Source organism: Oncorhynchus clarkii, chromosome 19, assembly GCF_045791955.1.
Source record: "Oncorhynchus clarkii lewisi isolate Uvic-CL-2024 chromosome 19, UVic_Ocla_1.0, whole genome shotgun sequence".
Classification (NCBI taxonomy): domain Eukaryota; kingdom Metazoa; phylum Chordata; class Actinopteri; order Salmoniformes; family Salmonidae; genus Oncorhynchus; species Oncorhynchus clarkii.
Window position 1 is genome coordinate 46,844,993 of NC_092165.1, and position 26,348 is coordinate 46,871,340.

The following is a 26,348-nucleotide window of genomic DNA, read 5'->3' on the forward strand; positions in this document are numbered from 1 at the left end:
GGACATACTGCCAAATTCTCTACAATGACATTGGAGGTGGCTTATGGTAGATAAATTAACATTAAATGATCTGGCAACAGCTTTGGTGGACATCCCTGCATTCAGCATGCCAATTGCATGCTCCCTCAAAACTTGAGACGTCTGTGGCATTGTGTTGTGTAACAAAACTGCACATTTAGAATGGCCTTTTATTGTCCGTATAGTTAAGAGGTTTCGGTCTCCATTTTCGGCTGGCGCGACAACTGCACAAGTGCTAAACGCTCACTTGTTTTCAACTTCAGCATGTAAAAACTGCCGCTCTGGTGTTTTCCACCCCATTCACCAGGTTCAGAAATGTACCTGTCTAATATCAGCTCGCTTGCACTGATGTGGGCGGAGTGGCAACATTTGAGGTGTGTCCTTTAAGAACAACGAAAAGCAGGTCTTAGCGGTAACACGGTTGGTAATAGCATGGGTTTTGTGAGCGGGAGCACAACCTATCCAGCCGTGACGCACAGTGCCCTTGAGCTAGTTAAAAAAATAAACAAGAGAGGAGTGACTGCTCCCAAACTTGATCTTTTAATAAAGCTTTGTTGATTAAGATTTATTTCAAAGCAGTCTCACGAGCCAAAACCTTCATTGATAGGCTTGGCTACTTGGCAAAAAAAAAAACAGCCTTCATTGAGGCAGGGGAGGCTATAGGTCTCTACTTGGTTGATTCTTTATTAAATGAGACCCAAATGAGAAAAACCTTTTGTTTTTTATATTTATAACTACGAGGGTTACAGGTACAAAAAACACATATCCTCTCTTGTTCCATAGCTTCTGACCAAGCTATTTACAAATATTATTGTTGTTTAAAAAAACAGATTGCTTATTTTTCGTTTAATTTGATTAAGAACCAGCTCACATGCAATGGAATTTAGGAGCCGTCTGCTATTTCTGGAGAAGTGTGAATGCCATCTGTAAGATGGTTCCATTACGTTTTTTAAACATTATACTGTATTTGGGACATGATCTTAATATTCTCTTTTTCAGATTCTGTGAAAAGTGTGGATGTGCGTAAAACCCTCCATTGTCTGCGTTGCCTTAATATTATATGCCTACAGGGAGAAATGATGGCGCCTGTAACTGTATTTAGACAGCCTATTTTAAACTAGTCGTTTCGATTAGAATTATTCACTCTCATTTTAGGCTTTATCAATAGTGAATTTAATCTTGCTTATTGACAATGTTTGGCATATCCATGGCTCAACCATAATGCAATTTACAGTATGCTAGCCCCTATATCAGTGTAAATGCTATGTTTAACAATATATTTCCATATTGAAACCAAGCAATTACTTCGAACAATGTGGACTGAAAACATGTTCGACATATTTAGCAGAGATGGGATTGGCCTACATTTTGTTATTTTGTTTCTGTATGCTTTTAGTTATTTTATTTACCAAACTAGGATATTATGGACTACACTGGAATTGATGACAACGCAGTACATAAAATACCATAAATACGCAACTTGAAGCAACCACATATTTAGCCAAGGAGCTTGTTCTGATTGGCCAGTGAGGAGACACTGTTTATTCATCAAAACCCAGCCTTTTCGCGCCACCGCCAGCTACTGCGCCCATAATTCTTGAAGTCAAAACAGCAAAAATATTTCTGACAGCCCTGGACCTATAGCGCTATCGCAAAAATGTACCACTGCGTTAGTTTGTTAAAAAAGATCCCTGGGTGTACACTGCAATGTAAAGGAATTTTATGCTGTTTTGTCAGCCGATAATAGTCAGATGATTTACTGGACCATCAGCACTTGTGTTATTGGTATGTCTGTGTGCATAAAACAAAACTATAACTTAGATCTAGGGAACACACTGTTCACATAGAATGCATCCATATCAGAGTCTGACCTGGGAAGTAACTTAGAACAGGCAGTTATGTACAGTAAGAGATGCTGGAGGGGAAAGCTGTTCTGTTCCGAGGTTGTGGTTTCTCTCACTAGGGCTCAGTGCTATAACATCTCAGTGCTATAACATCCCATTAACAGCTCAGTGCTATAACATCCCATTAACAGCTCAGTGCTATAACATCCCATTAACAGCTCAGTGCTATAACATCCAATTAACAGCCCAGTGCTATAACATCCCATTAACAGCTCAGTGCTATAACATCCCATTAACAGCTCAGTGCTATAACATCCCATTAACAGCTCAGTGCTATAACATCCCATTAACAGCTCAGTGCTATAACATCCCATTAACAGCCCAGTGCTATAACATCCCATTAACAGCTCAGTGCTATAACATCCCATTAACAGCCCGGTGCTATAACATCCCATTAACAGCTCAGTGCTATAACATCCCATTAACAGCTCAGTGCTATAACATCCCATTAACAGCTCAGTGCTATAACATCCCATTAACAGCCCAGTGCTATAACATCCCATTAACAGCTCAGTGCTATAACATCCCATTAACAGCCCAGTGCTATAACATCCCATTAACAGCTCAGTGCTATAACAGCTACTTACAGTAGGAGGCGGTACAGCAGAAACTAACAACAGGCTACAAGGTTGTCTACAACATCACCTGTTTCAGAGTGGTATGGCATTACAGAGCACACTAAAGACCACTGAGACAGACTGTCTCTTTCAACAGAACAGGACCAGAGAAGACTACATCCCATGATAATGATGCTCTTTAATAAGCTAGTTCATAGTATGGTTTGGTTTGTTTCCTATCTGGACTGAAACACAAGGTAGGCCCAGCCATTACTCAGGGAACTTTTCTCCATCTGCTGCTGTGGTTTGTGTTGGAGGTATATGAGTGAGGTGATTCTTGGAAGGGACAGTTAGTTCACAGGAGTGACTCATCCAAGATGTGAATAAGAGATCGCTATTCGCTACAAAACCTGTGTGACTGCATCCCCCCCAGCACTGGAGAGAAAAGAGATCAATCTCTTTCTCACAGTTCTTTTGCAATCATTTATGCTGTTGTGGTTTTCCCATTGACCAACAAGGGAATCATAATCTTTTACGCCAGAATGTAGGTGGAAAACCCTGTGTAATGTCACAAATTATTTGTGTGTGTTTTTGTGTTTCAGTGGGTGTTTTTTCTGATCCAGGTTTACAATAAGACCAAGTTGACATACCAGTATTCAATGAAGGATGCACCAGGGACATTCTCAGTAGCTGTTGCCGTGACGAGATGCAGCTCTGAACAACAAATGTGACATCTATCCACTTAGGGAATAAAATTAACTTTACTGACAATCCCCAAATACCTGGAAGAGAGAACATTCTTTGGAAGATAAGAAAGAGAAAGAGACACCAGGAAGAAAGGGAGAGCAAAACAGATGGCTGCGGGGAGGAACACAGATGAGCGATAGTGGGGCCTCCACAGATCACCTTATGACTTTCTACTGCAGGTCCTTGGACTGTCAAATCTAAAGGTCCAAGCTTAAAAAGCAGCACTGTTGATTTCCATGTTAAAATTATGCATATGGAAACACAGCACCTCCATATGAATAATATATATTTCATTAACTAGCTATATAGATTAATTTAGTTGCTAATGAACTCGGGCGTGAGTCGAACTTGAAAGCGTAAAAAGAACTCAAGAAAGTCACATGCCACCACACTGGTCATAGCGCCCTGGCAAAAAAAACACATGAAAGAAGGCTTTCATGGGCTTTTCAAACACATCGAGGAAAAAAACGCACAGCCTATTAACGGCCTCAACTTTATGAAATGGTTGTTGAGATGTTTTGCATCAAACACCATAGAAGATTGAGCCAATAAAGAGTTTTTCACAAGCAGCAGGCCTGACATCAATGTGATGTCTGTTTGTTTTCATTTTTGACTAATCAGGCATCACAAGTGTCCATCAGACATGTCATATCCTGTCAAATAAGAGGGATGCTGAGTGAGAAACAAACAGCGAGTGGGATTCTTGGACCAAACAGCCCTCTCTCTATGTCCAACCCCCTGGTTAGGGATGGCCTGTCCACTATTTCCAGTGCCGCCCTGCACAGCCCAGCATGTTTATACTCAGTGGGTCCACTACAATCACTTACTGCAGAGAAAACAAGCCAGGCCCTTTGAGTCCAGCGCCAAGAGAACCCTGAGCTGTTTGTCTCTCACAGCCACAGAACTGAACAACAGGTCTCAAAGAATTTATAGGAATCAATGGTGTCTTTAAATTATTTATTAATGTAAATTAGAAGCAACTAAGGGAAGGATAAATAGTATGATTTTAAAAATTCCTATTTTCAGTGTGCCAGACTAGAACAGCAAAGCATATCGGAGCTTGCATTGCACCAGTTTGACACATGTAGATCTCCTCAGCATATGCAGACCAACTACAAGGCTAAGACGAGGAAGCAGGGTGGATGTAGAGCTTGTGGATGTGACAATACTCTGACCTCACACAGCCATCCAGGTGCAACACTGAGGCTGAAACCTGTCAACCGTCTGAACCCAGAGGGAAGGAGACAGAGGTCTCCTGGATACACTCATTTGGGGCTCACTGCTAAACACCAGCAGATCAGATCCATCCAGCCGCAGAGTTATTTCATGTCTGGATCCATGCAGACAATGCTTCTAGTTCTACCCCGGAGAGAGAGGGAGGGAGGAGGGGGATGTCCAGTCCAGGTGGTGGGACTGTGAGGTGCTTCCCAATGAAGACAGATGGAACCGAAAAGAATGCCTTTACGAGCCAGTGTTTGTTAGACTCAATAGTCAGCAGGAAACTGAAATCATCTGTGACAGGAAAAGAGAGGGGAAACTAGCCACCTGTCTCTCTGGAGGTGAGCTTTAGATAGGCGTGAAACAGCACTGTACAACACACAGGTTTGAATTACAGAAAATGTTGTTTACTAAATTAGTACATATAGCCTAAAGTCAAAATGTTAATAAAAGCTGTTAGGGTTGAACCCAGTTCAGAACTACTCACCAGAGAGCACCACCTCTATCAGATCTCCCTCATGGATATCTTCTGCTGACGTCAGCCTCTGGAGAATGTTCTCAGAGGTCAGGTCATGGCGGAAGAGCAGGATCTTGTCATACATGCCAAAGAAGCCACACTCCGGGAACTGGTGAGGAAGAAACAGAAAAACGCTTGTGAGTATTTACTATATCCAGAACGCAATGGCTGGAACACGTATAATCTACTGGCTCGACCAACAATATACACACAATAACTCATATACACTTTTTGAAATTGGCATCAGCTGATCAAGACCCTGTCTTAATATTCATTCAACAGTTGTTTACTCTTTATTTTTCCCTTCTCATGTGGTTTGGGGACATTTATGATTATGTTCAATGCGGTTTGCCATATTTACTGGACAAGTGCTACTAATTTATGGTTGGCCCCCATCTGATAAATATACGTTTATATTGTATACAGTACTGTACAGAGCTCCTTCTCTGACTCACGGAGTAATGGCTGCCTTTATACAGTCATCATAGCCAGAGCCAGCAAGCCTGTGGTGTAGGAATGGAACGGGGGTGTGTGTGTGGAATGAACACTCGGCTGAATATCACCACAGAGAGAGAGAGAGGGAAACACAGCTGTTTCATCCACCCAAGCTACAATGAGTCACACACACACACACACTCCTGCTCCCATTAACTACTTCCTGTGGCTCACGTCAGCAGTCAACGTGGAGGATGGAGGAGAATTCAAAAACACACTGGCTCAGGAAGAGATCTCACATTCAAACACCTTTATCCCCTGAAACAGTGGAATTACAGTGGAAGGAAAAAACTATCAAATGGCTTATCAATATAGCATGCCACTCTTCTCCATACAGCAATACAAGTAGGCAGAGTGCCATTAGGTGGAGGCTATTGATAATGAAAAATGTATATCAAAACCGCACTGACAAAGCCATTGTAATAACATTGTAATAACTTTTCTAGTCGACAATGACTGTCAGTAATCATTTAACGATTGCAGAAATTCTATCCAGCAGCATTAGGAGCAAAATGACAACTAAGCATCTGCTAGAAAAGACAGAACTGTCTTGCTCGTCTTGCTAGCCTTGGTTCTCAGCAGACAGTCTGAGGTGAGCTCACTTCAACAATGCTCTCCAGTAGCTGTGATGTAACCTCCAGCTTGGCAGTCCGTCAGGGCTGGGCCAGGTAATGCTCTGGACTCTCAGATAATGGCCCAGGCCATCAGACAGCAAGCAGTGAGGGAAACAGGAGAGGAGAGGATAGGGGAGGAGGGGTTAACATCCTGAGAGGAGTGACAGAGGAGCAGCAGCGTCCTGCAACACAGCCAGGAAGTAAGCCAAGTCAATACTGAGTCACTTCCTGGTCCCAGACCCACAGTTTCCACACAACTTCCACTGCTCGTGTCAAGACACAAAGGTTAAACACACACAGGTTATACACACATACATGCACACACTCACTAAATCACTGGCGTCCGCACACCCGCTCACCTGGCTACAGCATATCTTCTTTTCATACACACATCCATTGTGGTGTCATGTAGCAAAGTGGACATTTCACAACCTTCCTGAGGTTTCTCAGTCCAACATTTCCATTGGACATGGAGTTCTGTATAAGAAATGTAGCCTGTCTCTTGCTATGCCTGACTACACTGTATGACACTGTAACCATGGATCTCTCACTCACCGTCTTCCCTTGCAGGGGAGGTCATGTCCTCTGTCTGGCAGGAAAACGATGCCCAGTTTCTGTGAAGGGCAGCAATGCCGTTTTTCACTCCTCTCATCTCTCCCTTCATGAAATGATAAAGTGTGTTTCCCCAACCCTTCTGCCAGTCAGCCAGCCAGCCAGTCAGCCAGTCAGCCAGCCAGCCAGTCAGCCAGCCAGCCAGCCAGCCAGCCAGCCAGCCAGCCAGCCAGTCAGCCAGTCAAGAGAAGCCTACCTTCATCAGCAGTGTGTCATATTCAGATGTAAGGGTCAATAGGGGCTGTCAGGGCAGAAGAGAGCCAAAGAAGGGATGGATGGATGTAGGGGGCCATCCTGTGTGGCGCTCATCAAAGCGGGCCCCTGGCGGAGGCCCCCTACAGAGCTGCTTCTCCCTGCCAAAATGGCTGCTCTGGCAGGCTCACCTAACACAGCTGCTTCCCTGTCAGGGTCACACACAATGCCCACGGAACAATGTGAGCAGTAACACAACGGCCAATGAGGCCCACGGGCACCAGGGTTGGCACACGATACAGCAGAGAGGGGAACAGCTGGAGCTCCTAAAATGCTTCTCTCCAGGGTGGTGGAGCCACGGCTGCAGGCTGACACCAGGAAAGAGGACACCAGGAAAGAGGACACCAGGAAAGAGGACACCAGAAAAGAGGACACCAGGAAAGAGGACACCAGGAAAGAGGACACCAGGAAAGAGGACACCAGGAAAGAGGACACCAGGAAAGAGGACACCAGGAAAGAGAACACTAGGAAAGAGGACACCAGGAAAGAGGACACCAGGAAAGAGAACACCAGGAAAGAGGACACCAGGAAAGAGGACACCAGGAAAGAGAACACTAGGAAAGAGGACACCAGAAAAGAGGACACCAGGAAAGAGAACACCAGGAAAGAGAACACCAGGAAAGAGGACACCAGGAAAGAGGACACCAGGAAAGAGGACACCAGGAAAGAGGACACCAGGAAAGAGAACACTAGGAAAGAGGACACCAGGAAAGAGGACACCAGGAAAGAGAACACCAGGAAAGAGGACACCAGGAAAGAGGACACCAGGAAAGAGAACACTAGGAAAGAGGACACCAGAAAAGAGGACACCAGGAAAGAGAACACCAGGAAAGAGGACACCAGGAAAGAGAACACCAGCAAAGAGGACACCAGGAAAGAGGACACCAGGAAAGAGGACACCAGGAAAGAGGACACCAGGAAAGAGGACACCAGGAAAGAAAACACTAGGAAAGATTACACCAGGAAAGAGGACACCAGGAAAGAGAACACCAGGAAAGAGGACACCAGGAAAGAGAACACTAGGAAAGAGGACACCAGGAAAGAGGACACCAGGAAAGAGGACACCAGGAAAGAGGACACCAGGAAAGAGGACACTAGGAAAGAGGACACCAGGAAAGAGGACACCAGGAAAGAGGACACCAGTAAAGAGAACACCAGGAAAGAGGACACCAGGAAAGAGGACACCAGGAAAGAGGACACCAGGAAAGAGGACACCAGGAAAGAGGACACCAGGAAAGAGGACACCAGAAAAGAGGACACCAGGAAAGAGGACACCAGGAAAGAGGACAGGGTTAGGTGCTACACTGACAAACTATGCAAACTGCTTTTAAATGAGCATCAACCGGAATTACTGTACTGAATTAACCCTTACATACACATTATTATACACCCCCCCCCTAAACAGCACATTCAATGTGCCTAGTTCCCAGAGCAGCAGAGCAGAGCCTTGCTGAAGGCCATTAAATGGCCCAGTCATGTAAACACTGATAAACTCCTGTGTTTAAAAGGCCTCCTTTATGCCTAATGCATATGGAACATGAAAGGCTCTGTCTGTTAGCAGCTGCCTTACATAACTGCATGATCATCCAGCGCTCCCGGCTGGCCTAGGCTCTGGCTCTATTCTGAGGGGGTAGTCCTTGCATCTAGTCTGCCTTTATACACAGTAGACCAGTCTGCATCTCCTCCTGTAAGCCTGATTCAGTCTGATGAAGGTCCATAGACTGAAGCATCGCTATGCTTTTGGTCTGTCTAGCCTAATCCACCCATGGCCAGTACTAGGCTCCTAGATGCGTCTAGTGAGAAGGAGGGCTGAGAAGGCTGGGAAAAGGGAGAGGGAGGGTGCTCACACACACCATAACAATGACCCACCCCAGTGTTAGGGCTACTGCCTCTGGCTTTAATGTAGCTGAGATAAGCTGGGGTCCTGCGGAGAGCAGGGAACAAAGAGATAAGATTCCCCGGTGGGGAGAAGTGACCGCAAAGCCTCTGTGTGTGTGTGTGTGTTGCCGTGTTGGCCCTGGCTGTGAAGACAGGGAGATGAAAGGAGGGTGTGAGAGCGAGGACAGCGCAGTGGATAGGGATCTTATGATAGCTGTCCTGCTTTCCACAGGATACCACTTCACTAGGCTTGGTGTTTTTCCAAATGTAGACATTACTAAACAACATCAAGAACGTGTACCTTTACACAGCTTCATGTTTCCAAAACAAGAGACATCCTAAACCCTGTCATACCTTAAAGTGATTCATTGCATGGCTCTAGCATTGTCAGGGTGAGGTTTTCCTCAACACGTCTTACATTCCTAATCTCCAGACCCGGGGCCCCGGGACCATCCCCCTTCACTCCCCCTTCTGCCCTGCTCTGAGACCTGGCCAGCTGGATTCACCTCCTGTTGGCATTTACTGCAACACTTTCTACTGCACGTAGTTCCCATTCCAGCTGCATGCAGCTCAGGTCTACAGATTGGTACAGTTCTGTATTGGGGAAAGGGCTGGGTAGAGGGCTGTGGAGAGAGCTGGGTAGAGGGCTGTGGAGAGAGCTGGGTAGAGGGCTGGGTAGAGGGCTGTGGAGAGAGCTGGGTAGAGGGCTGTGGAGAGAGCTGGGTAGAGGGCTGTGGAGAGAGCTGGGTAGAGGGCTGGGTAGAGGGCTGTGGAGAGAGCTGGGTAGAGGGCTGTGGAGAGGGCTGGGTAGAGGGCTGTGGAGAGAGCTGGGTAGAGGGCTGTGGAGAGGGCTGAGTAGAGGGCTGTGGAGAGAGCTGGGTAGAGGGCTGTGGAGAGAGCTGGGTAGAGGGCTGGGTAGAGGGCTGTGGAGAGAGCTGGGTAGAGGGCTGTGGAGAGAGCTGGGTAGAGGGCTGTGGAGAGAGCTGGGTAGAGGGCTGTGGAGAGAGCTGGGTAGAGGGCTGGGTAGAGGGCTCTGGAGAGAGCTGGGTAGAGGGCTGTGTAGAGGGCTGGGTAGAGAGCTGGGTAGAGGGCTGTGTAGAGGGCTGGGTAGAGAGCTGTGTAGAGGGCTGGGTAGAGAGCTGTGTAGAGGGCTGTGGAGAGGGCTATGGAGAGAGCTGGGTAGAGGGCTGGGTAGAGAACTGTGGAGAGAGCTGGGTAGAGGGCTGTGGAGAGAGCTGGGTAGAGGGCTGTGGAGAGAGCTGGGTAGAGGGCTGTGGAGAGAGCTGGGTAGAGGGCTGTGGAGAGAGCTGGGTAGAGGGCTGTGGAGAGAGCTGGGTAGAGGGCTGGGTAGAGGGCTCTGGAGAGAGCTGGGTAGAGGGCTGTGTAGAGGGCTGGGTAGAGAGCTGTGTAGAGGGCTGGGTAGAGAGCTGTGGAGAGGGCTTGGTAGAGCGCTGGGTAGAGGGCTCTGGAGAGGGCTGGGTAGAGGGCTCTGGAGAGGGCTGGGTAGAGGGCTCTGGAGAGGGCTGGGTAGAGGGCTCTGGAGAGGGCTGGGTAGAGGGCTGTGGAGAGGGCTCTGGAGAGGGAAAGGTAGAGGGCTGTGGAGAGGGCTGTGGAGAGAGCTGGGTAGAGGGCTGTGGAGAGAGCTGGGTAGAGGGCTGGGTAGAGGGCTGTGTAGAGGGCTGGGTAGAGAGCTGTGTAGAGGGCTGGGTAGAGAGCTGTGGAGAGGGCTGGGAAGAGAGCTCTGGAGAGGGCTGGGTAGAGGGCTCTGGAGAGGGCTGGGTAGAGGGCTCTGGAGAAGGCTGGGTAGAGGGCTCTGGAGAGGGCTGGGTAGAGGGCTCTGGAGAGGGCTGGGTAGAGAGCTCTGGAGAGGGCTCTGGAGAGGGCTGTGGAGAGGGCTCTGGAGAGGGAAAGGTAGAGGGCTGTGGAGAGGGCTCTGGAGAGGGCTCTGGAGAGGGCAAGGTAGAGGGTTGTGGAGAGGGCAAGGTAGAGGGTTGTGGAGAGGGCAAGGGCTCTGGAGAGGGCAAGGTAGAGGGCTGTGGAGAGGGCTCTGGAGAGGGCTGGGTAGAGGGCTCTGGAGAGGGCTCTGGAGAGGGCTGGGTAGCGGGCTCTGGAGAGGGCAAGGGCTCTGGAGAGTGCTGAGTAGAGGGCTCTGGAGAGGGCTGGGTGATGGCTCTGGAGAGGGCTCTGGAGAGGGCTGGGTAGGGGGCTCTGGAGGGGGCTCTGAAGAGGGCTCTGGAGAGGGCTGGGTAGGGGGCTCTGGAGAGGGCTGGGTAGAGGGCTCTGGAGAGGGCTGGGTAGGGGGCTCTGGAGAGGGCTGGGTTGGAGGCTGGGTAGAGGGCTCTGGAGAGTAGTGGATCAGGTCAGTGTCCACATCACTAAGGAATTAACACTAACACAGTCATGAAAAAGGCACGACAACACCTCTCCCCCCCAGGAGGCTGAAAAGATTTGTCATGGGCCCTCAGGTCCTCAAAACGTCCTACAGCTGCACCATTGGGAGCATCTTGACTGGCTGCGTCACCACCTGGTATGGCAACTGCTTGGCATCTAACCGCAAGCCGCTACAGAGGGTAGTGCGTACAGCCCAAAAAATCACTGGGGCCCAGCTTCCGGACATCCAGGACCTCTATACCAGGCAGTGTCAGAGAAAAGGTCCTAAAAATGGTCAAAGACTCCAGCCTACCAAGTCTGCCTACCACATGGTAAGCGGTACCGATGCACCAAGTCTGGAACCAACAGGATCCTGTACAGCTTTTACCCCCAAGCCATAAGACTGCTAAATAGTCAACCAAATAGCTACCCGGACTATCTCCATTGACCCTATAGACGGCTGGGTAGAGGGCTGGGTAGTATTACTGTACTTAATAGATCCAAAATGGGGTATAGCCTGGTGATTGTTAAATTTATGCATGACTGTATGCATGACTATAAGGAACTTTAGATGAACGCTTCTGCTGAATGGCATATATCATATATTGATTGTGTATACAGTACCAGTCAAAAGTTTGGACACACCTACTCATTCAAATGTTTTTCTTTATTTTTACTATTTTCTACATTGTAGAATAATAGTGAAGACATCAAAATGATGAAATAACACATATGGAATCATGTAGTAACCAAAAAAGTGTTAAACAAATCAAAAGATACATTTTAGATTCTTCAAAGTAGCCACTCTTTGCCTTGATGACAGCTTTGCACACTATTGGCATTCTCTCAACCAGCTTCACCTGGAATGATTTTCCAACAGTCTTGAAGGAGTTCCCACAAATGCTGCGCAAATAGCCCTTACACAGCCTGGAGGTCTGCTGTGTCACTGTCCTGTTGAAAAACAAATAATAGTCCCACTAAGTGCAAACCAGATGGGATGGCATATTGCTGCAGAATGCTGTGGTCGCCATGCTGGTTAAGTGTGCCTTGAATTCTAAATAAATCACAGACAGTGTCACCAGCAAAGAACCCACACACGTCCTCCATGCTTCACAGTGGGAACCACACATGCGGAGATCATCCGTTCACCTACTCTGTCATCAAGGCAAAGGGTGGCAACATTGAAGAATCTCAAATATGATATATTTTGATTTGTTTAACACTTATTTGGATACTACATGATTCCATTTCATAGTTTTAATGACTTTAATGATGATTCTACAATCTAGAAAATAGTCCAAATAAAGCAAAAACAATCTGGAATGAGTCGGTGTCCAAACTTTTGACTAGTACTGTAAATATATTGATTATATATATATATATACTTGAACATATTGATTGGTTGCACTGAGGCACTTGCATTGGCAAGCTCTATTGTAGATGTGTTGTTGTTAGGGAATAAAGATGACTAACATAACAGAGTGGCATCCAGGCTGGTTAGAGAAATGGCACACACATCTTGGGTCAGGTCCCATAGTGACTAAGCATGGCCTTTGTAATCAACACACACTGTGGGGCTAACAGCACACAACCATTCAGCCCTACCCTGCACAAAGACATGCAGGCGACCACACACACACACCAAAGACACCAACATGACGAATCAATGTGTGAGGTCCGTGCGGCACACTAGAAAGCAGAGTGGAAAAGAGCTTCACCACGGTAAGCCTTTGTTAAACTAACTAATCTGCCATTGATATGCTAAATCCTGTTAGAGGCAGAAAGAGAGGGAAGGGAGGGATGGACGGGGCAGATAAAAATATGATACATTTCAATGAGTTCCCAAAACAAATAGCCTCAGAACAGACATGGAAAATCGAGTCTGACACAACTGTTCTGGTTTGAATGAACAAACCCGTCAGGCTGTAGTTAGTCTCTGAGAAACCAGATTTACTTATTGTTTAACTGCAACAAATTTCAAAACAACACTGAATTTAAGATGCTACTGAATTTGAGAATTGATGTTGTCATAAATCACCCATCATGATTGGTGTATCTTAACATGTATAGTGATCAGTGGCACCAATGTAAAACATTCCTTCAATGTGTTAAAAGCTCAAATTTTTCTAACTCAGGGAAGGAAATGGGATGTGTAGTGCATGCTCTATGCTGGTGTGTGTGTATGTGTGTGCGTCTATATGTGTGTGTGTTAGCGTGTGGGGGTCCAAAGGGTATCAGTGATCAGGGCGAGAGGAGGGTGGTAACAGGGAAACCCTGTCAGAGAGGAGAGAGGGGAGCTGGCAGGGTCTGACAGATGGACACATGATTACACTGAGGAAGGTGTGCTGTCTGACCCAGGCTGCCTAACACCTTTATGAGGCTGGCCCTGGGCCAGTCTACAGTGATGGACAGCTACAGCACAGGGTTTGGTTAACCAAACCCATGTTTAAACAAGCAACTGGTACTGCTATTTGGCTGTGTAATATGAAGGATGACACTCAAGGAGAACATGAAACCAAATAAATCAAATTAGCTAAATATGGCTGATTCATGGCTGATTTAAGATGAAAACCTCAACCCTGTTATGGTCAATCCTGTTACTTTATTGGCACTCCTCTCTCTCGCCAGTGGTGGCAGGTAGCCTAGTGGTTAAGAGCGTTGGGTCAGTAACACAAAGGTTAAATCCCTGAGCCAGCAAGGTAGTAAAATCAACCATTCTGCCTTTGAGCAAGGCAGGAAAACCCCCAACAACACTTGCTCCCCGGGTGCCGACGACATGGACGTCAAATAAGGCAGCCCCCCACACCTCTCTGATTCAGAGTTAAATGCAGAAGACACATTTTGGTTGAATGCATTCAGTTGTGCAAATGAATTTCCTTCCACTAGTAACTCTGCAGCAACATACAGAGAAGTGAGATCATGTGATTCCTGTGAGGGTATAGCCTCTACACCAGGACTAAGCATTACATGGTCAATATTATTATATATATATATATTTGTACCTTTATTTAACTAGGCAAGTCAGTAAAGAGCAATTTCTTATTTACAATGACAGCCTAGGAACAGTGGATGAACTGCCTTGTACAGGGGCAGAATGACAGATTTTTACCTTGTCAGCTCGGGGATTCGATCTAGCAACCTTTCAGTTACTGGCCCAATGCTCTAACCACTAGGCTACCAATAAGTTAGTGCCACAATCATTTCAGAACCACAGAAGACTTACAGTTAACCTTTAGTAGAATATTATTGGGTTGCTTCAGGAAAAGAGCACATTTTGTGTCCATTTGATATTTTAACTAGAAATTGTGCACCAATGTTGAATTTTAAAAGCCCGTTTAAAAGCCACCCAAAGGGCATCCAGCCAACTTGACACAACTGTGGGAAGCATTGGAGTCAACAAGGGCCAGCATCCCTGTGGAAAGCTTTCAACACCTTGTAGAGTCCATGCCCAGAGGAATTGAGGCTGTTCTAAGGGCAAAAGGAGGCCAAAAGCCAAAAAGCGGAATCTAGTTTAGCTGGAAGGAATAGGTGATTATTACATATAGGACCTTGAATAGAGAAATCAAAGTTTAAAGTGTTGAAGAAATTGAGTCCACATTTTAAGAGCACTGATAAGAATTGGATAAGATGAGTAGCGCGAAGCTAAGAGAGGAAGAATGGAGGTGATTAATGCTGACAAAGAGGAAGAGAAACAGGAGTTGGTTTCTGTTTGACACCAGTCAGTTTCTGGAGTGTAAAGCCAGTAAACAATATTTTGTATATTTGCTGCCCAGTAATAAAACATAAAGTTTTTCATTCTAATTTTTTTTTACCCCCTTTTTCTCCCCAATTTTGTGGTATCCAATTGTTTTAGTAGCTACTATCTTGTCTCATCGCTACAACTCCCGTACGGGCTTGGGAGAGACAAACGTTGAAAATCATGCGTCCTCCGATACACAACCCAACCAAGCCGCACTGCTTCTTAACACAGCGCGCATCCAACCCGGAAAGCCAGCCGCACCAATGTGTCGGAGGAAACACCGTGCACCTGGCAACCTTGGTTAGTGCGCCCGGCCCGCCACAGCTGGCGCTGCAGTACAGCGCCCTTAACCACTGCACCACCCGGGAGGCCCAATACATAAAGTCAGGAAAGGCTAATCCTCTGTGTTCTCTCTCTCTCTCTCTGGTGGAATGCTTTACGTATTCTTGAACTGCCATCACCCCATAAAAACTAACACATATGTTTAGCTACTGAAATGAAAAAAGACTTGGGTAGAAAAAGGAGACATTGAAACAAATACAGAAATCTGGGCAATACATTCATCTTAATGGAATTCCCTTTACCAAATAAAGTACGATAGAGAATACTCCATCTCTGAAATTCTAGTTTAAGTTTGTTAATCAGGGGAATGAAGTAAAGTTATCATCCAGGAGAGAGGACAAGGTACGGGTGATATTGAGCCCTAAATATTTGGAATGGAAAGGTCTCCTGCAGAATTTGTAATGCTAATTCATGAATAGGCCAAAAATGTCCTCTATGACTTTTAGCAAACACTCAAATCACATTGAGTGCAGTGTTGTAGGTTCACCAAGGTACTGAGCGCCAGAGGTGAGACCATTTTTTAAATGTATCCTTTATTTAACCAGAGAAGTCACATTGAGATTTACATCTCTTTTTCAAGTAAGCCCTGGCCACGATAAAGCCCATCACAAGACTGGAGTGTGAAACGAGGTGTTTTATCTGCAATAATGCAGCCATTCATAGCTGTGTATGACATTGTTTATCAGCACAAAGAACAGCCTGGCCCTTCAACCCCAAACCGACCGACCTACCGGGAAGCACAAGATGTTATTTAGTTGTTTTCGTGGCCTGGTGAACTAAGGTGTCTTGATGAAGCCATAGAGGAAGCAGACCTTAGAATGTTGATTGTGGATGTGTCACTGTTGTCGTGTTGTGGTGGTAAGGCATTATAGATGGAGCGATTGGTCAGAGAAGGATCCACTACAGGTTAAAGGTTCAATTCCAAATGTGACTCAGTGGCTTGAATGCAAAATGTGGAGAGGAGCAGAGCTGCATGTACTGTGTGGTTTAAGTGCAAAGGAACAAAACTATGAATCCAAGTGAGACGGAAAGTCTACGACAAAGAGGAAAATTGTTTTGATGTCAAATGCAAAACTGTTGTTTAACTTTGTGGCACATGTCACGGACCACATCAGTGGAAAATGTGCTGAATACACAGTCCAAAATCTGCACAAAGGAAAAGCTAATTGTGCTCTATGTGGCATTGGGGAATGTAATTGGAGTGTAAGATTCACATCAAGCACATTTAGTGGAAATGGCAAACTGTGTTAATTATTAAATGAAGTGTCCCGCTGTCTCCTGTGAAATGATTGCATTGGTCTTATATTAGATGATTCATATAATTGGTCATATTATAGCACACATAGCCAAGAGAGCACTAACATAAACCACATGTGGAAACAACAGTATTCATATTGAAACCCACCTCCTGGCAAAGAAACATTTGACACTTGGTTCTACTTAATATTATTGGTTATTGGACATTATACCGTATGTACCGTACACCGGGGTATTGGGAAATAGCCAATGGATGATTTTCATATACAGTCAAACTACACTCCCGTTCAAAAGTTTGGGGTCACTTAGAAATGTCCTTGTTTTTGAAAGAAAAGCAAATTTTTTGTCCATTACAATAACATCAAATTGATCAGAAATACAGTGTAGACATTGTTAATGTTGTAAATGACTATTGTAGCTGGAAACAGCTGTTTTTTTATGAAATATCTACATAGGCATACAGAGGCCCATTATCAGCAACCATCACTCCTGAGTTCCAATGGCACATTGTGTTAGCTAATCCAAGTTCATCATTTTAGAAGGCTAATTTGATCATTAGAAAACCCTTTTGCAATTATGTTAGCAGAGCTGAAACCTGTTGTTCTGATTAAAGAAGCAATAAAACTGGCCTTCTTTAGACTAGCTGAGTATCTTGAGCATCAGCATTTGTGGGTTCGATTACAGGCTCAAAATGGCCAGAAACAAGTAACTTTCTTCTGATACTCATCCGTCTATTCTTGTTCTGAGAAATTAAGGCTATTCCATGAGAGAAATTGCCAAGAAACTGAAGATCTCGTACAACGCTGTGTACTACTCCCTTCACAGAACAGGACAAACTGGCTCTAACCAGAATAGAAAGAGGAGTAGGAGGCCCCGGTACACAACTGAGCAAGAGGACAAGTACATTAGAGTGTCCAGTTTGAGAAACAGATGCCTCACAAGTCCTCAACTGGCAACTTCATTAAATAGTACCAGCAAAACACCCGTCTCAACATCAACAGTGAAGAGGCGACTCCGGGATGCTGGCCTTCTAGGCAGAGTTACAAAGAAAAGGCCATTTCTCAGACTGGACAATAAAAATAAAAGATTAAGATGGGCAAAAGAACACAGACACTGGACAGAGGAAGATTGTAAGAGGAAGATTGTAAAAAAGTGTTATGGACAGACGAATCTAAGTTTGACACAGAAAAAATGAAAAGATGCTGGAGGAATGCTTGACGCCATCTGCCAAGCATGGTGGGGAGGCAATGTGATGGTCTGGGGGTGCTTTGGTGGTGGTAAAGTGGAAGATTTGTACAGGGTAAAAGGGATCTTGAAGAAGGAAGGCTATCACTCCATTTTGCAACGCCATGCCATACCCTGTGGAAGGCGCTTAATTGAAGCCAATTTCCTCCTACAACAGGACAATGATCCAAAGCAAAGCTTCAAACTATGCAAGAACTATTTAGGGAAGAAGCAGTCAGCTGGTACTCTGTCTATAATGGAGTGGCCAGTACAGTCACCGGATCTCAACCCTATTGAGCTGTTGTGGGAGCACCTTGACCGTATGGTACGTAAAGAAGTGCCCATCAAGCCAATCCAACTTGTGGGAGGTGCTTCAGGAAGCATGGAGTGAAATCTCTTCAGATTACCTCAACAAATTGACAACTAGAATGCCAAAGGTCTGCAAGGTTGTAATTGCTGCAAATGGAGGATTCTTTGACGAAAGCAAAGTTTGAAGGACACTAGAGGTCGACCGATTATGATTTTTCAACGCCGATACCAATTATTGGAGGACCAAAAAAGGCCGATACCGATTAATCGACCGATTTTTTAAAATGTATCTGTAATAATGACAATTACAACAATACTGAATGAACACTTATTTTAACTTAATAAAATACATCAATAAAATCAATTTAGCTTCAAATAAATAATGAAACATGTTGAATTTGGTTTAAATAATGCAAAAACAAAGTGTTGGAGAAGAAAGTAAAAGTACAATATGTGCCATGTAAAAAAGCTAAAGTTTAAGTTCATTGCCCAACACAACGACAACAGCCACCCTCGAAGCAGCATTACACATGCAGAGCAAGGGGAACAACCACTCCAAGTCTCAGAGCGAGTGATGTTTGAAACGCTATTAGCGCGCACCCCGCTAACTAGCTAGCCATTTCACATCGGTTACACGAGCCTAATCTCGGGAGTTGATAGGCTTGAAGTCATAAACAGTGCAATGCTTGACGCACAACGAAGAGCTGCTGGCAAAACGCACGAAAGTGCTGTTTGAATGAATGCTTACGAGCCTGCTGCTGCCTACCACCGCTCAGTTAAACTGCTCTATCAAATCATAGACTTAATTATAACATAATAACACACAGAAATACGAGCCTTAGGTCATTAATATGGTTGAATCCGGAAACTATCATCTCGAAAACAAGACGTTTATTCTTTCAGTGAAATACCGAACCGTTCCGTATTTTATCTAAGGGGTGGCATCCATTAGTCTAAATATTCCTGTTACATTGCACAACCTTCAATAATATGTCATAATTAGGTAAAATTCTGCCAAATTAGGCAGCCCAAACTGTTGCATATACACTGACTCTGCGTGCAATGAACGAGAAGTGACACAATTTCACCTGGTTAATATTGCCTACTAACCTGGATTTCTTTTAGCTAAATATGCAGGTTTAAAAATATATACTTCTGTGTATTGATTTTAAGAAAGGCATTCATGTTCATGGTTAGGTACACATTGGAGCAACGATAAGCACCGCATTGATTATATGCAACGCAGGACACGGTAGATAAACTAGTAATATCATCAACCATGTGTAGTTAACTAGTGATTATGATTGATTGATTTTTTTTTTAATAAGATAAGTTTAATGCTAGCTAGCAACTTACCTTGGCTTACTGCATTCACGTAACAGGCAGTCTCCTCGTGGAGTGCAATGAGAGGCAGGTGGTTAGAGCTTTGGACTAGTTAACTGTAAGGTTGCAAGATTGAATCCCCCGAGCTGACAAGGTGAAAATCTGTTGTTCTGCCCCTGAACGAGGCAGTTAACCCACCGTTCATAGGCCGTCATTGAAAATAAGAATGTGTTCTAAACTGACTTGCCTAGTTAAATAAAGATTAAATAAAGGTGTAAAAAAAAATATATAAAATCGGCCAAATCGGTGTCCAAAAATACAGATTTCCGATTGTTATGAAAACTTGAAATCGGCCCTAATTAATCGGACATTCTGATTAATCGGTCGACCTCTAAAGGACATAATTATTATTTCAATTAATAATCATTATTTATAACCTTGTCAACATCTTGACTATATTTCCTATTCATTTTGAAACTCATTTCATGTATGCTTTCATGAATCATTTCCAAGTGACCCCAAAATGTTGAAATGTAGTGTATATCTTCAACGTTTTTGAATACATTTGAATATTTATAGCTATTTTTAAGTAAATACCTGCAGTCAACTTCTGCAATACGTTAGGACAGGTATTCTCAAACTGGGGTACGCGTACCCCCAAACAGTCTATTTAGATTTTCCAACAGGGCTTTACATTTGGTTGAGTAGCCTCGTTTCACTGCCAAAAATAAAATTAAACCATCTAGCGAAATAACAACACAATTTCAAATACAGGTAGCCTAGTCAAATATTTAACATCCAATCACATTAACCGTTACTCTCTCACGGGAATTCAACTTGGGGATTACTCATATTGGGAGTAGTGCCTTTCCTCAGCCACAGTGTGTTATATGTGCATAAGTACTATCTCACAACTCAATGAAACCTTCACTCTTGCACAGACATTTAGAAACAAAACATTCTAATATGAAAAATAAGCCACAGCGATTTTTGAGCGAGAATTAAGATGCATTTTCAGTAGTTAGACTTGTATAAAAGCAACAGATACCATTAATAAGAATGGTCTAGAAGCATCTTATTTGGTGAGCTACCGAGTGGCTGGAAAGGCAAGCCCCATACTATTATGAGGACTTCATTCTTCCTGCTGCCGCAAATATGGCTGGGACAATACTGGGGGCAAAGGCCAAGAACCTATACAGACAATGTCTACATCAAACAACACTGTTTCACGACGCATCAGTGACATGGTAGGAGATGTTTTGAAACAATTACTGCTTCGCATACAAGCCAGTGAATTCTATGCGTTACAGCTGGATGAGTCAACAGATGTGGCAGGCCTGGCACAGCTCCTGGTATATGTCCGTTACGTTTATGGGGGGGGGGGGTCAATTAAGGAAGACATTATCTTCTGCAAACCACTGGAAACCAGGACAACATGAGAGGATATTTTAAAGTACTGGACAGCTTTGTGACATCAAATGGACTTTGGTGGTCAAAATGTGTTGGTATCTGTACTGATGGTGCAAAAGCCATGACAGGGATGACATAGTGGAGTGGTAACGCGCGTGTAAGCAGTTACTCCGGACGCCACTTGGGTGCACTGCAGCATCCACCGAGAGGCTCTTGCTGCCAAAGGAATGCATAACAGTTTGAAAGACATTTTGGACACTACAGTGAAAATGGTTAACTTTGTTAAAGCAAGGCACCTGAACTCTAGCGTATTTTCTGCATTATGCAATGATATGGGCAGCGACCACGTAACGATTTTACAACATACAGAAGTGTGCTGGTTATCAAGGAGCAATGTATTGACACTTTTTTTTAAACTGAAAGACGAGCTAAATGTTTTCTTTACTGACCAAAATTTGTACATGTCTGACCGCTTGCATGATGACGAGTTTCCCACACGACTGGCTTATCTGTGTGAATGATCTGAATCTAGGATTACAGGGACTCTCCGCAACTATATTCAATGTGCGGGACAAAATTGAGGCTATGCTTAAGAAGATGGAGCTCTTCTCTGTCTGCATTAACAAGGACAGCACACAGGTATTCCATCATTGTATGATTTTTTTGTGTGCAAACGAACTCAAGCTTACGGAAAATGTCAAATGTGATTTCTGGATTGGGCTGCGCTACCCTGCCTTGGCAAATCGCGCTGTTAAGACATTGATGCCCTTTGCAACCACGTACCTATGTGAGAATGGATTCTCGGCCCTCACTAGCCTGAAAACTAAATACAGGCACAGACTGTGTCTATAAAATGATTTAAGACTGAGACTCGCTCCAATACAACCCAACATTGCAGAGTTACGGGCATTCTTTAAAGCACATCCATCCATTTTTTATGAACAAATAAGGTCTTATATGTAAGATGTCTAAATAAAGAGCAAAATTATTGATTATTATTTGTGCCCTGGTCCTATAAGAGCTCTTTGTCACTTCCCACGAGCCGGGTTGTGACAAAAACTCACACTCATTCTTATGTTTAATAAATGTATCGTAGAGTGCTTACAATGATGGCAAAAACAACAACATTTGAGAGTGCGCTGACCCTGGTGCTAGAGGGGGTATGCAGCTGGAGGTTGAATGTTTGAAGGGGTACGGGACTATAAAAAGGTTGGGAACCACTGCGTTAGTAGATAAAGCAGATCGCTTTCTTAATTTCGCCTGTCACATAAGTTTTCATTATGAAGCTTACCGTAGTTCCCCAGAACAACAGCCAGTCACGTACATGTACGTTGTAAAGAGCACAACAGGAGAAAGCGGGAACCGGTGAGTCCATATCGTTCTATATCTATCTGTGAGTCTCTCTCTATTGTGCGGCGCGCACATGATGTGATGAAGTTACACTGGTATGAAATGTACTACTAAATGTTTGCCATCAGATATCTTAGAACTGTCTAAGATGTGCTATACTTTCCAGCTGCGCATTTGGTGACTTGTTAGTCTGATAATTAAATGGCTGAATTAATAAGGAGACGGGATGTTAGCTTTCTGCCGTGTTTGAGAAGGCAAAGAGCTCTGGATATGTTCTGTACAGCGCCCATTTTTTCCATGTGGTTCCCACTAGCATTTTTTATCTCCTATCTTTAATTCTCCCTTCTGCTCCATGTACACATGCTGTTCTTTCTCTCCTTCATTTTCACTTGTAAATTTCCACACTCACCGAAAATGGCTAATATATATACTTGTATAACTTTATGAGCTGGATTTGCCTGTCTGCAATTAGTTTGTTTGCGCTCGTTAGCATTTAGCTAAAGGCATCCATGAGAATTCGCTATTATTTGTGCTCATTTTGTTAGCATACTGGTAATTGATCCCCTATGGGCTTTTTTTGCGTTTTTAGTGCCCCCCTTGTGTGCTATGCTGGTAATACCGTAAATCCCGGGATGGCAGAAAAACGGAATGACGGTATGAAAATCTGGATACTGCCCAAGCCTACTGAACACATTATACAAAGAATTTCAGGAGGAATTTGAGCAGGCATAGAGGCTGGAAGGAATACGAACAAGCTGCTCATTTTGGAGCATAAACATGGTCTATCCACGAGCACCAAAATTACAAGACAGACTAGTACACAAGTGAAAATATAAAATTTCTGTTGGCAGACTACTGGTTTTAGGCATCTTAGTTCAGATCTTTGATGTTCATTACAAACCACTTGAAACGTCAATGTGTTTGGAGTGTTTTGTTGACCATAATGTGCTTTTCAGTGCTACCCATGACTGGTCATTTACCATGTAATTTGCTTGTCTAATTTCGCTAGAACAGTCCTCTTGATCGTGTTCAAAAATAGCACAACACAAACACCATCTCATTGAGCTTTCATGAAAACAAGCACAAAATTCATCCCTCTCTCTTGACAACGTTGTTGATCAGTGAGCCCCCCACCCACAATGGGGCAGCAGCCATTGTTCAGAAAGGATAGTGGTATTCATGACTGATCCATACAACACACTCGACTGCTAGCTGGATGCTACAAGCCCTGAGGACAGTGTCAAAAGTGTACGAAAAGGTCAAGCGTCCACAATCGTTTGATGCTTTAGGAGATTTATGTCCATTTGTAAAACTAATGAGTAGGCCACACGAAGCCAAGGCGAATCTTGGGACACGTAAAGCACAGTAGCCTAGAGTAGAATGATGCTGCTTCCCTGGAGCTTGAGTATGTTGATAATCTATAGAAAATGCATCTGTCCATCTTCCTATATACAGTACATCTTGTATACTGTACATGCCGAGTCAGACCGATATATAATGCACTGTTCCCATAATCGTCTGACGAGTATGTGCCTTCCCTTACACCAAGCCCAGTAGCCAGTGGATGGACAGAGAGCGAGGGGGGTGAGGGGGGGGTCATGCTTTCTTTCTACAGTGCATGACAAAAAACTATTCGCTCCCCATTTTGCAGGCTGGAGCCAAAGAAAACACACTACAGCTGGAACAAAGGGGCAGAGAGGCAGAGGGGCAGAGAGACAGCGAGCAGCCAACTGCACAGTCCATCTGCAATAGCACTATAGTCTTCATATGGTCCACGTTTGACACATACTGCTGTTTTAGGGAGTTGGTTGGTCCTGTAACTAGCAGCATCTCCCTCCCTCTCTCTCTCTCTTTCCCTTTGTTTATCCATTACTCTCACACATTCTCATATGTACTTTTCTGCAGGCCATAGCAGCTACTTTCCACAGCAGGAAAAATAAACAAGCAGAAAATCCATCTTGGTAACAAACTGAGCCCAGTGCAAAGAGATGCGGTGGAAAGGAAATTCATGTGGCGGGGGAGTGTTGATGTTTTTTTTAGACGTTCTTCTTGCTCGAGGTTATGACCATAACGGCAGTTCCACGTGGTATGACAATTCAGATACATCTGAAAATGAATGACAGTGTAGTCCTATGGAAAAAGTGAATATTAATGGTTTTGAATGAATCAGTGCACAATAAGGTCGTTTGTATTAGTGAGAAGACCAAGAAACTACATTTCCCATGTATCTGTTAGATTTAGAATAAAAAGGCAGAACTGACACATTCCACTCAGTCTGTGGGCAAAGGTCACCATAATGACAGAGTAACTTATTGTCTGAGCAACTTTTCAGAGCGCTATACTGCACTAGCTCCTTCTTCTACAAATGTTCACAATATTTCAAGAAAAGTGTGAACACCACAACCTTATAGGTTCAGCCCACTCTGTGAGATGAGAAAAACAGAGATTGAAAACATGCCAAACCTTCATATGTAACTAATTCAGTGCTGGTGTGGCGCCCTTACCTCGAGAGCCCTGTACCAAGTGCTGACAAAATGAAATTACAGTGCAAACCAGGGAGCTTAGATCTAGGCCTCTCTCAAGAACCCCAGAGCAGTGCTGTCGTGAAGAGAGGCCATACACCTGTCAGCATGGACCTGCTTCCACTATCATGACAAACCGTAGGAGCTACTCCCATTACTTAATTTACATTTGGGATAATGATACTCCTCTCTTCCTGTTCACGGCAGTCTTACTGCTTTAATTTGAGACTCTTCCAAATAAAACCCATGGACCTTTAGCCAACATTGTGCTCTATTACTGCCCTTTCAGCAGTGTGGATTTAGACTCAAAATTACTCAACACTAAGGAAGTGCATTGGAGATGTTGTACCCACTGTGTCTATTAAAACCTACCCTAACCAGATACCGTGGATAGATGGCGGCATTCGCGCAAAACTGAAAGTTGAAACAGTGTAGTTATTCCCTCCACAAGGCAATCAAACAAGCAAAATGTCAGTATGGGGACAAAGTGGAGTCCCAATTCAACGGCTCAGACACATGGCATGGTCTAGTACATGGCATGGTCTACAGGCAATCACGGATTACAAAAGTAAAACCAGCCACGTCATGGACACTGACGTCACGCTTCCAGACAAACTAAACACCTTCTTTGCCAGCTTTGAGGATAATACAGTGCCACTGACGTGGCCCACTACAAAGGACTGCGGGGCTCTCCCTCTCCTTCTCTGTGGGCCGACGTAAGTAAGACATTTAAACATGTTAACCCTCGCAAGGCTGCCGGCCCAGACTGCATCCCTAGCCGTGTCCTCAGAGCATGCACAGACCAGCTGGCTGGTAGGGTTACGGACATATTCAATCTCTCCCTATCCCAGTCTGCTGTCCCCACATGCTTCAAGATGGCCACCATTGTTCCTGTACCCAAGAAGGCGAAGGTAACTGAACTAAATGACTATCGCCCCGTGGCACTCACTTCTGTCATCATGAAGTGCTTTGAGAGACTTGTCAAGGATCATATCACCTCCATCTAGGGTTGCACATTTTGGGGAATATTCAGAGGAGAGACTAAAAAATAGCTTATGTCTCATCAGACTGCCATCAGACTGTTAAACAGCCATCACTAGCACAGAGAGGCTGCTGCCTACATACAGACTTGAAATCATTGGCCACATTAATAAATAGATCACTAGTCACTTTAATAATGCCACTTTAATGTTTACATATCTTGCATTATTCATCCCACATGTAAATACTGTATTTTTATACCATCTATTGCCTATGATGCCCGGTCATCGCTCCTCCATATATTTCTATGTATATATTCTTATTCCATCCCTTTACTTAAATTTGTGTGTATTAGGTAGCTGTTGAGGAATTGTTAAGATTACTTGTTAGATATATTCGGAACTAGAAGCACAAGCATTTCGCTACACTCGCATTAACATCTGCTAAACATGTGTATGTGACTAATACAATTTGATGTTGCCTCAAGAGCAACAAGTGCTCCAGTCCTCAGTGCAGAGGAGATGGTCACTACTTGGTGGCCAGCTCCTTAACGAGTCTTTAACGAGAGCTTTCTGAGAGCTACGGTCCATTCTTTACAGATGACAGAGAGAGACTGGCTCCCTTCCTCTGGTCGTCTCGTGAGTGTATGAGCGAGTGAGTGTGTCCAGGGTCTGGGAGGAGGTGAGGAGAGGAGAGGAGGAAGGCTGAG

At 44.4% G+C, this 26,348-nt stretch overlaps 1 protein-coding gene across 4 annotated transcripts in view; it reads right to left on the bottom strand.

The window, feature by feature from the left end:
* LOC139375316 (serine/threonine-protein kinase D3-like) overlaps positions 1 to 26,348 on the bottom strand; it is a 70,620-nt gene that overhangs the window by 23,880 nt on the left and 20,392 nt on the right. For 3 of the 4 annotated variants that reach the window (XM_071116977.1, XM_071116979.1, XM_071116980.1), the window contains exon 3: positions 4,932 to 5,070. In XM_071116977.1, coding sequence (XP_070973078.1) covers positions 4,932 to 5,070 — 139 coding nt within the window. Of the gene's footprint in view, positions 1 to 3,129; positions 3,484 to 4,931; positions 5,071 to 26,348 lie in introns of those variants that run through there. The other variant, XM_071116981.1, reaches the window with a different exon arrangement.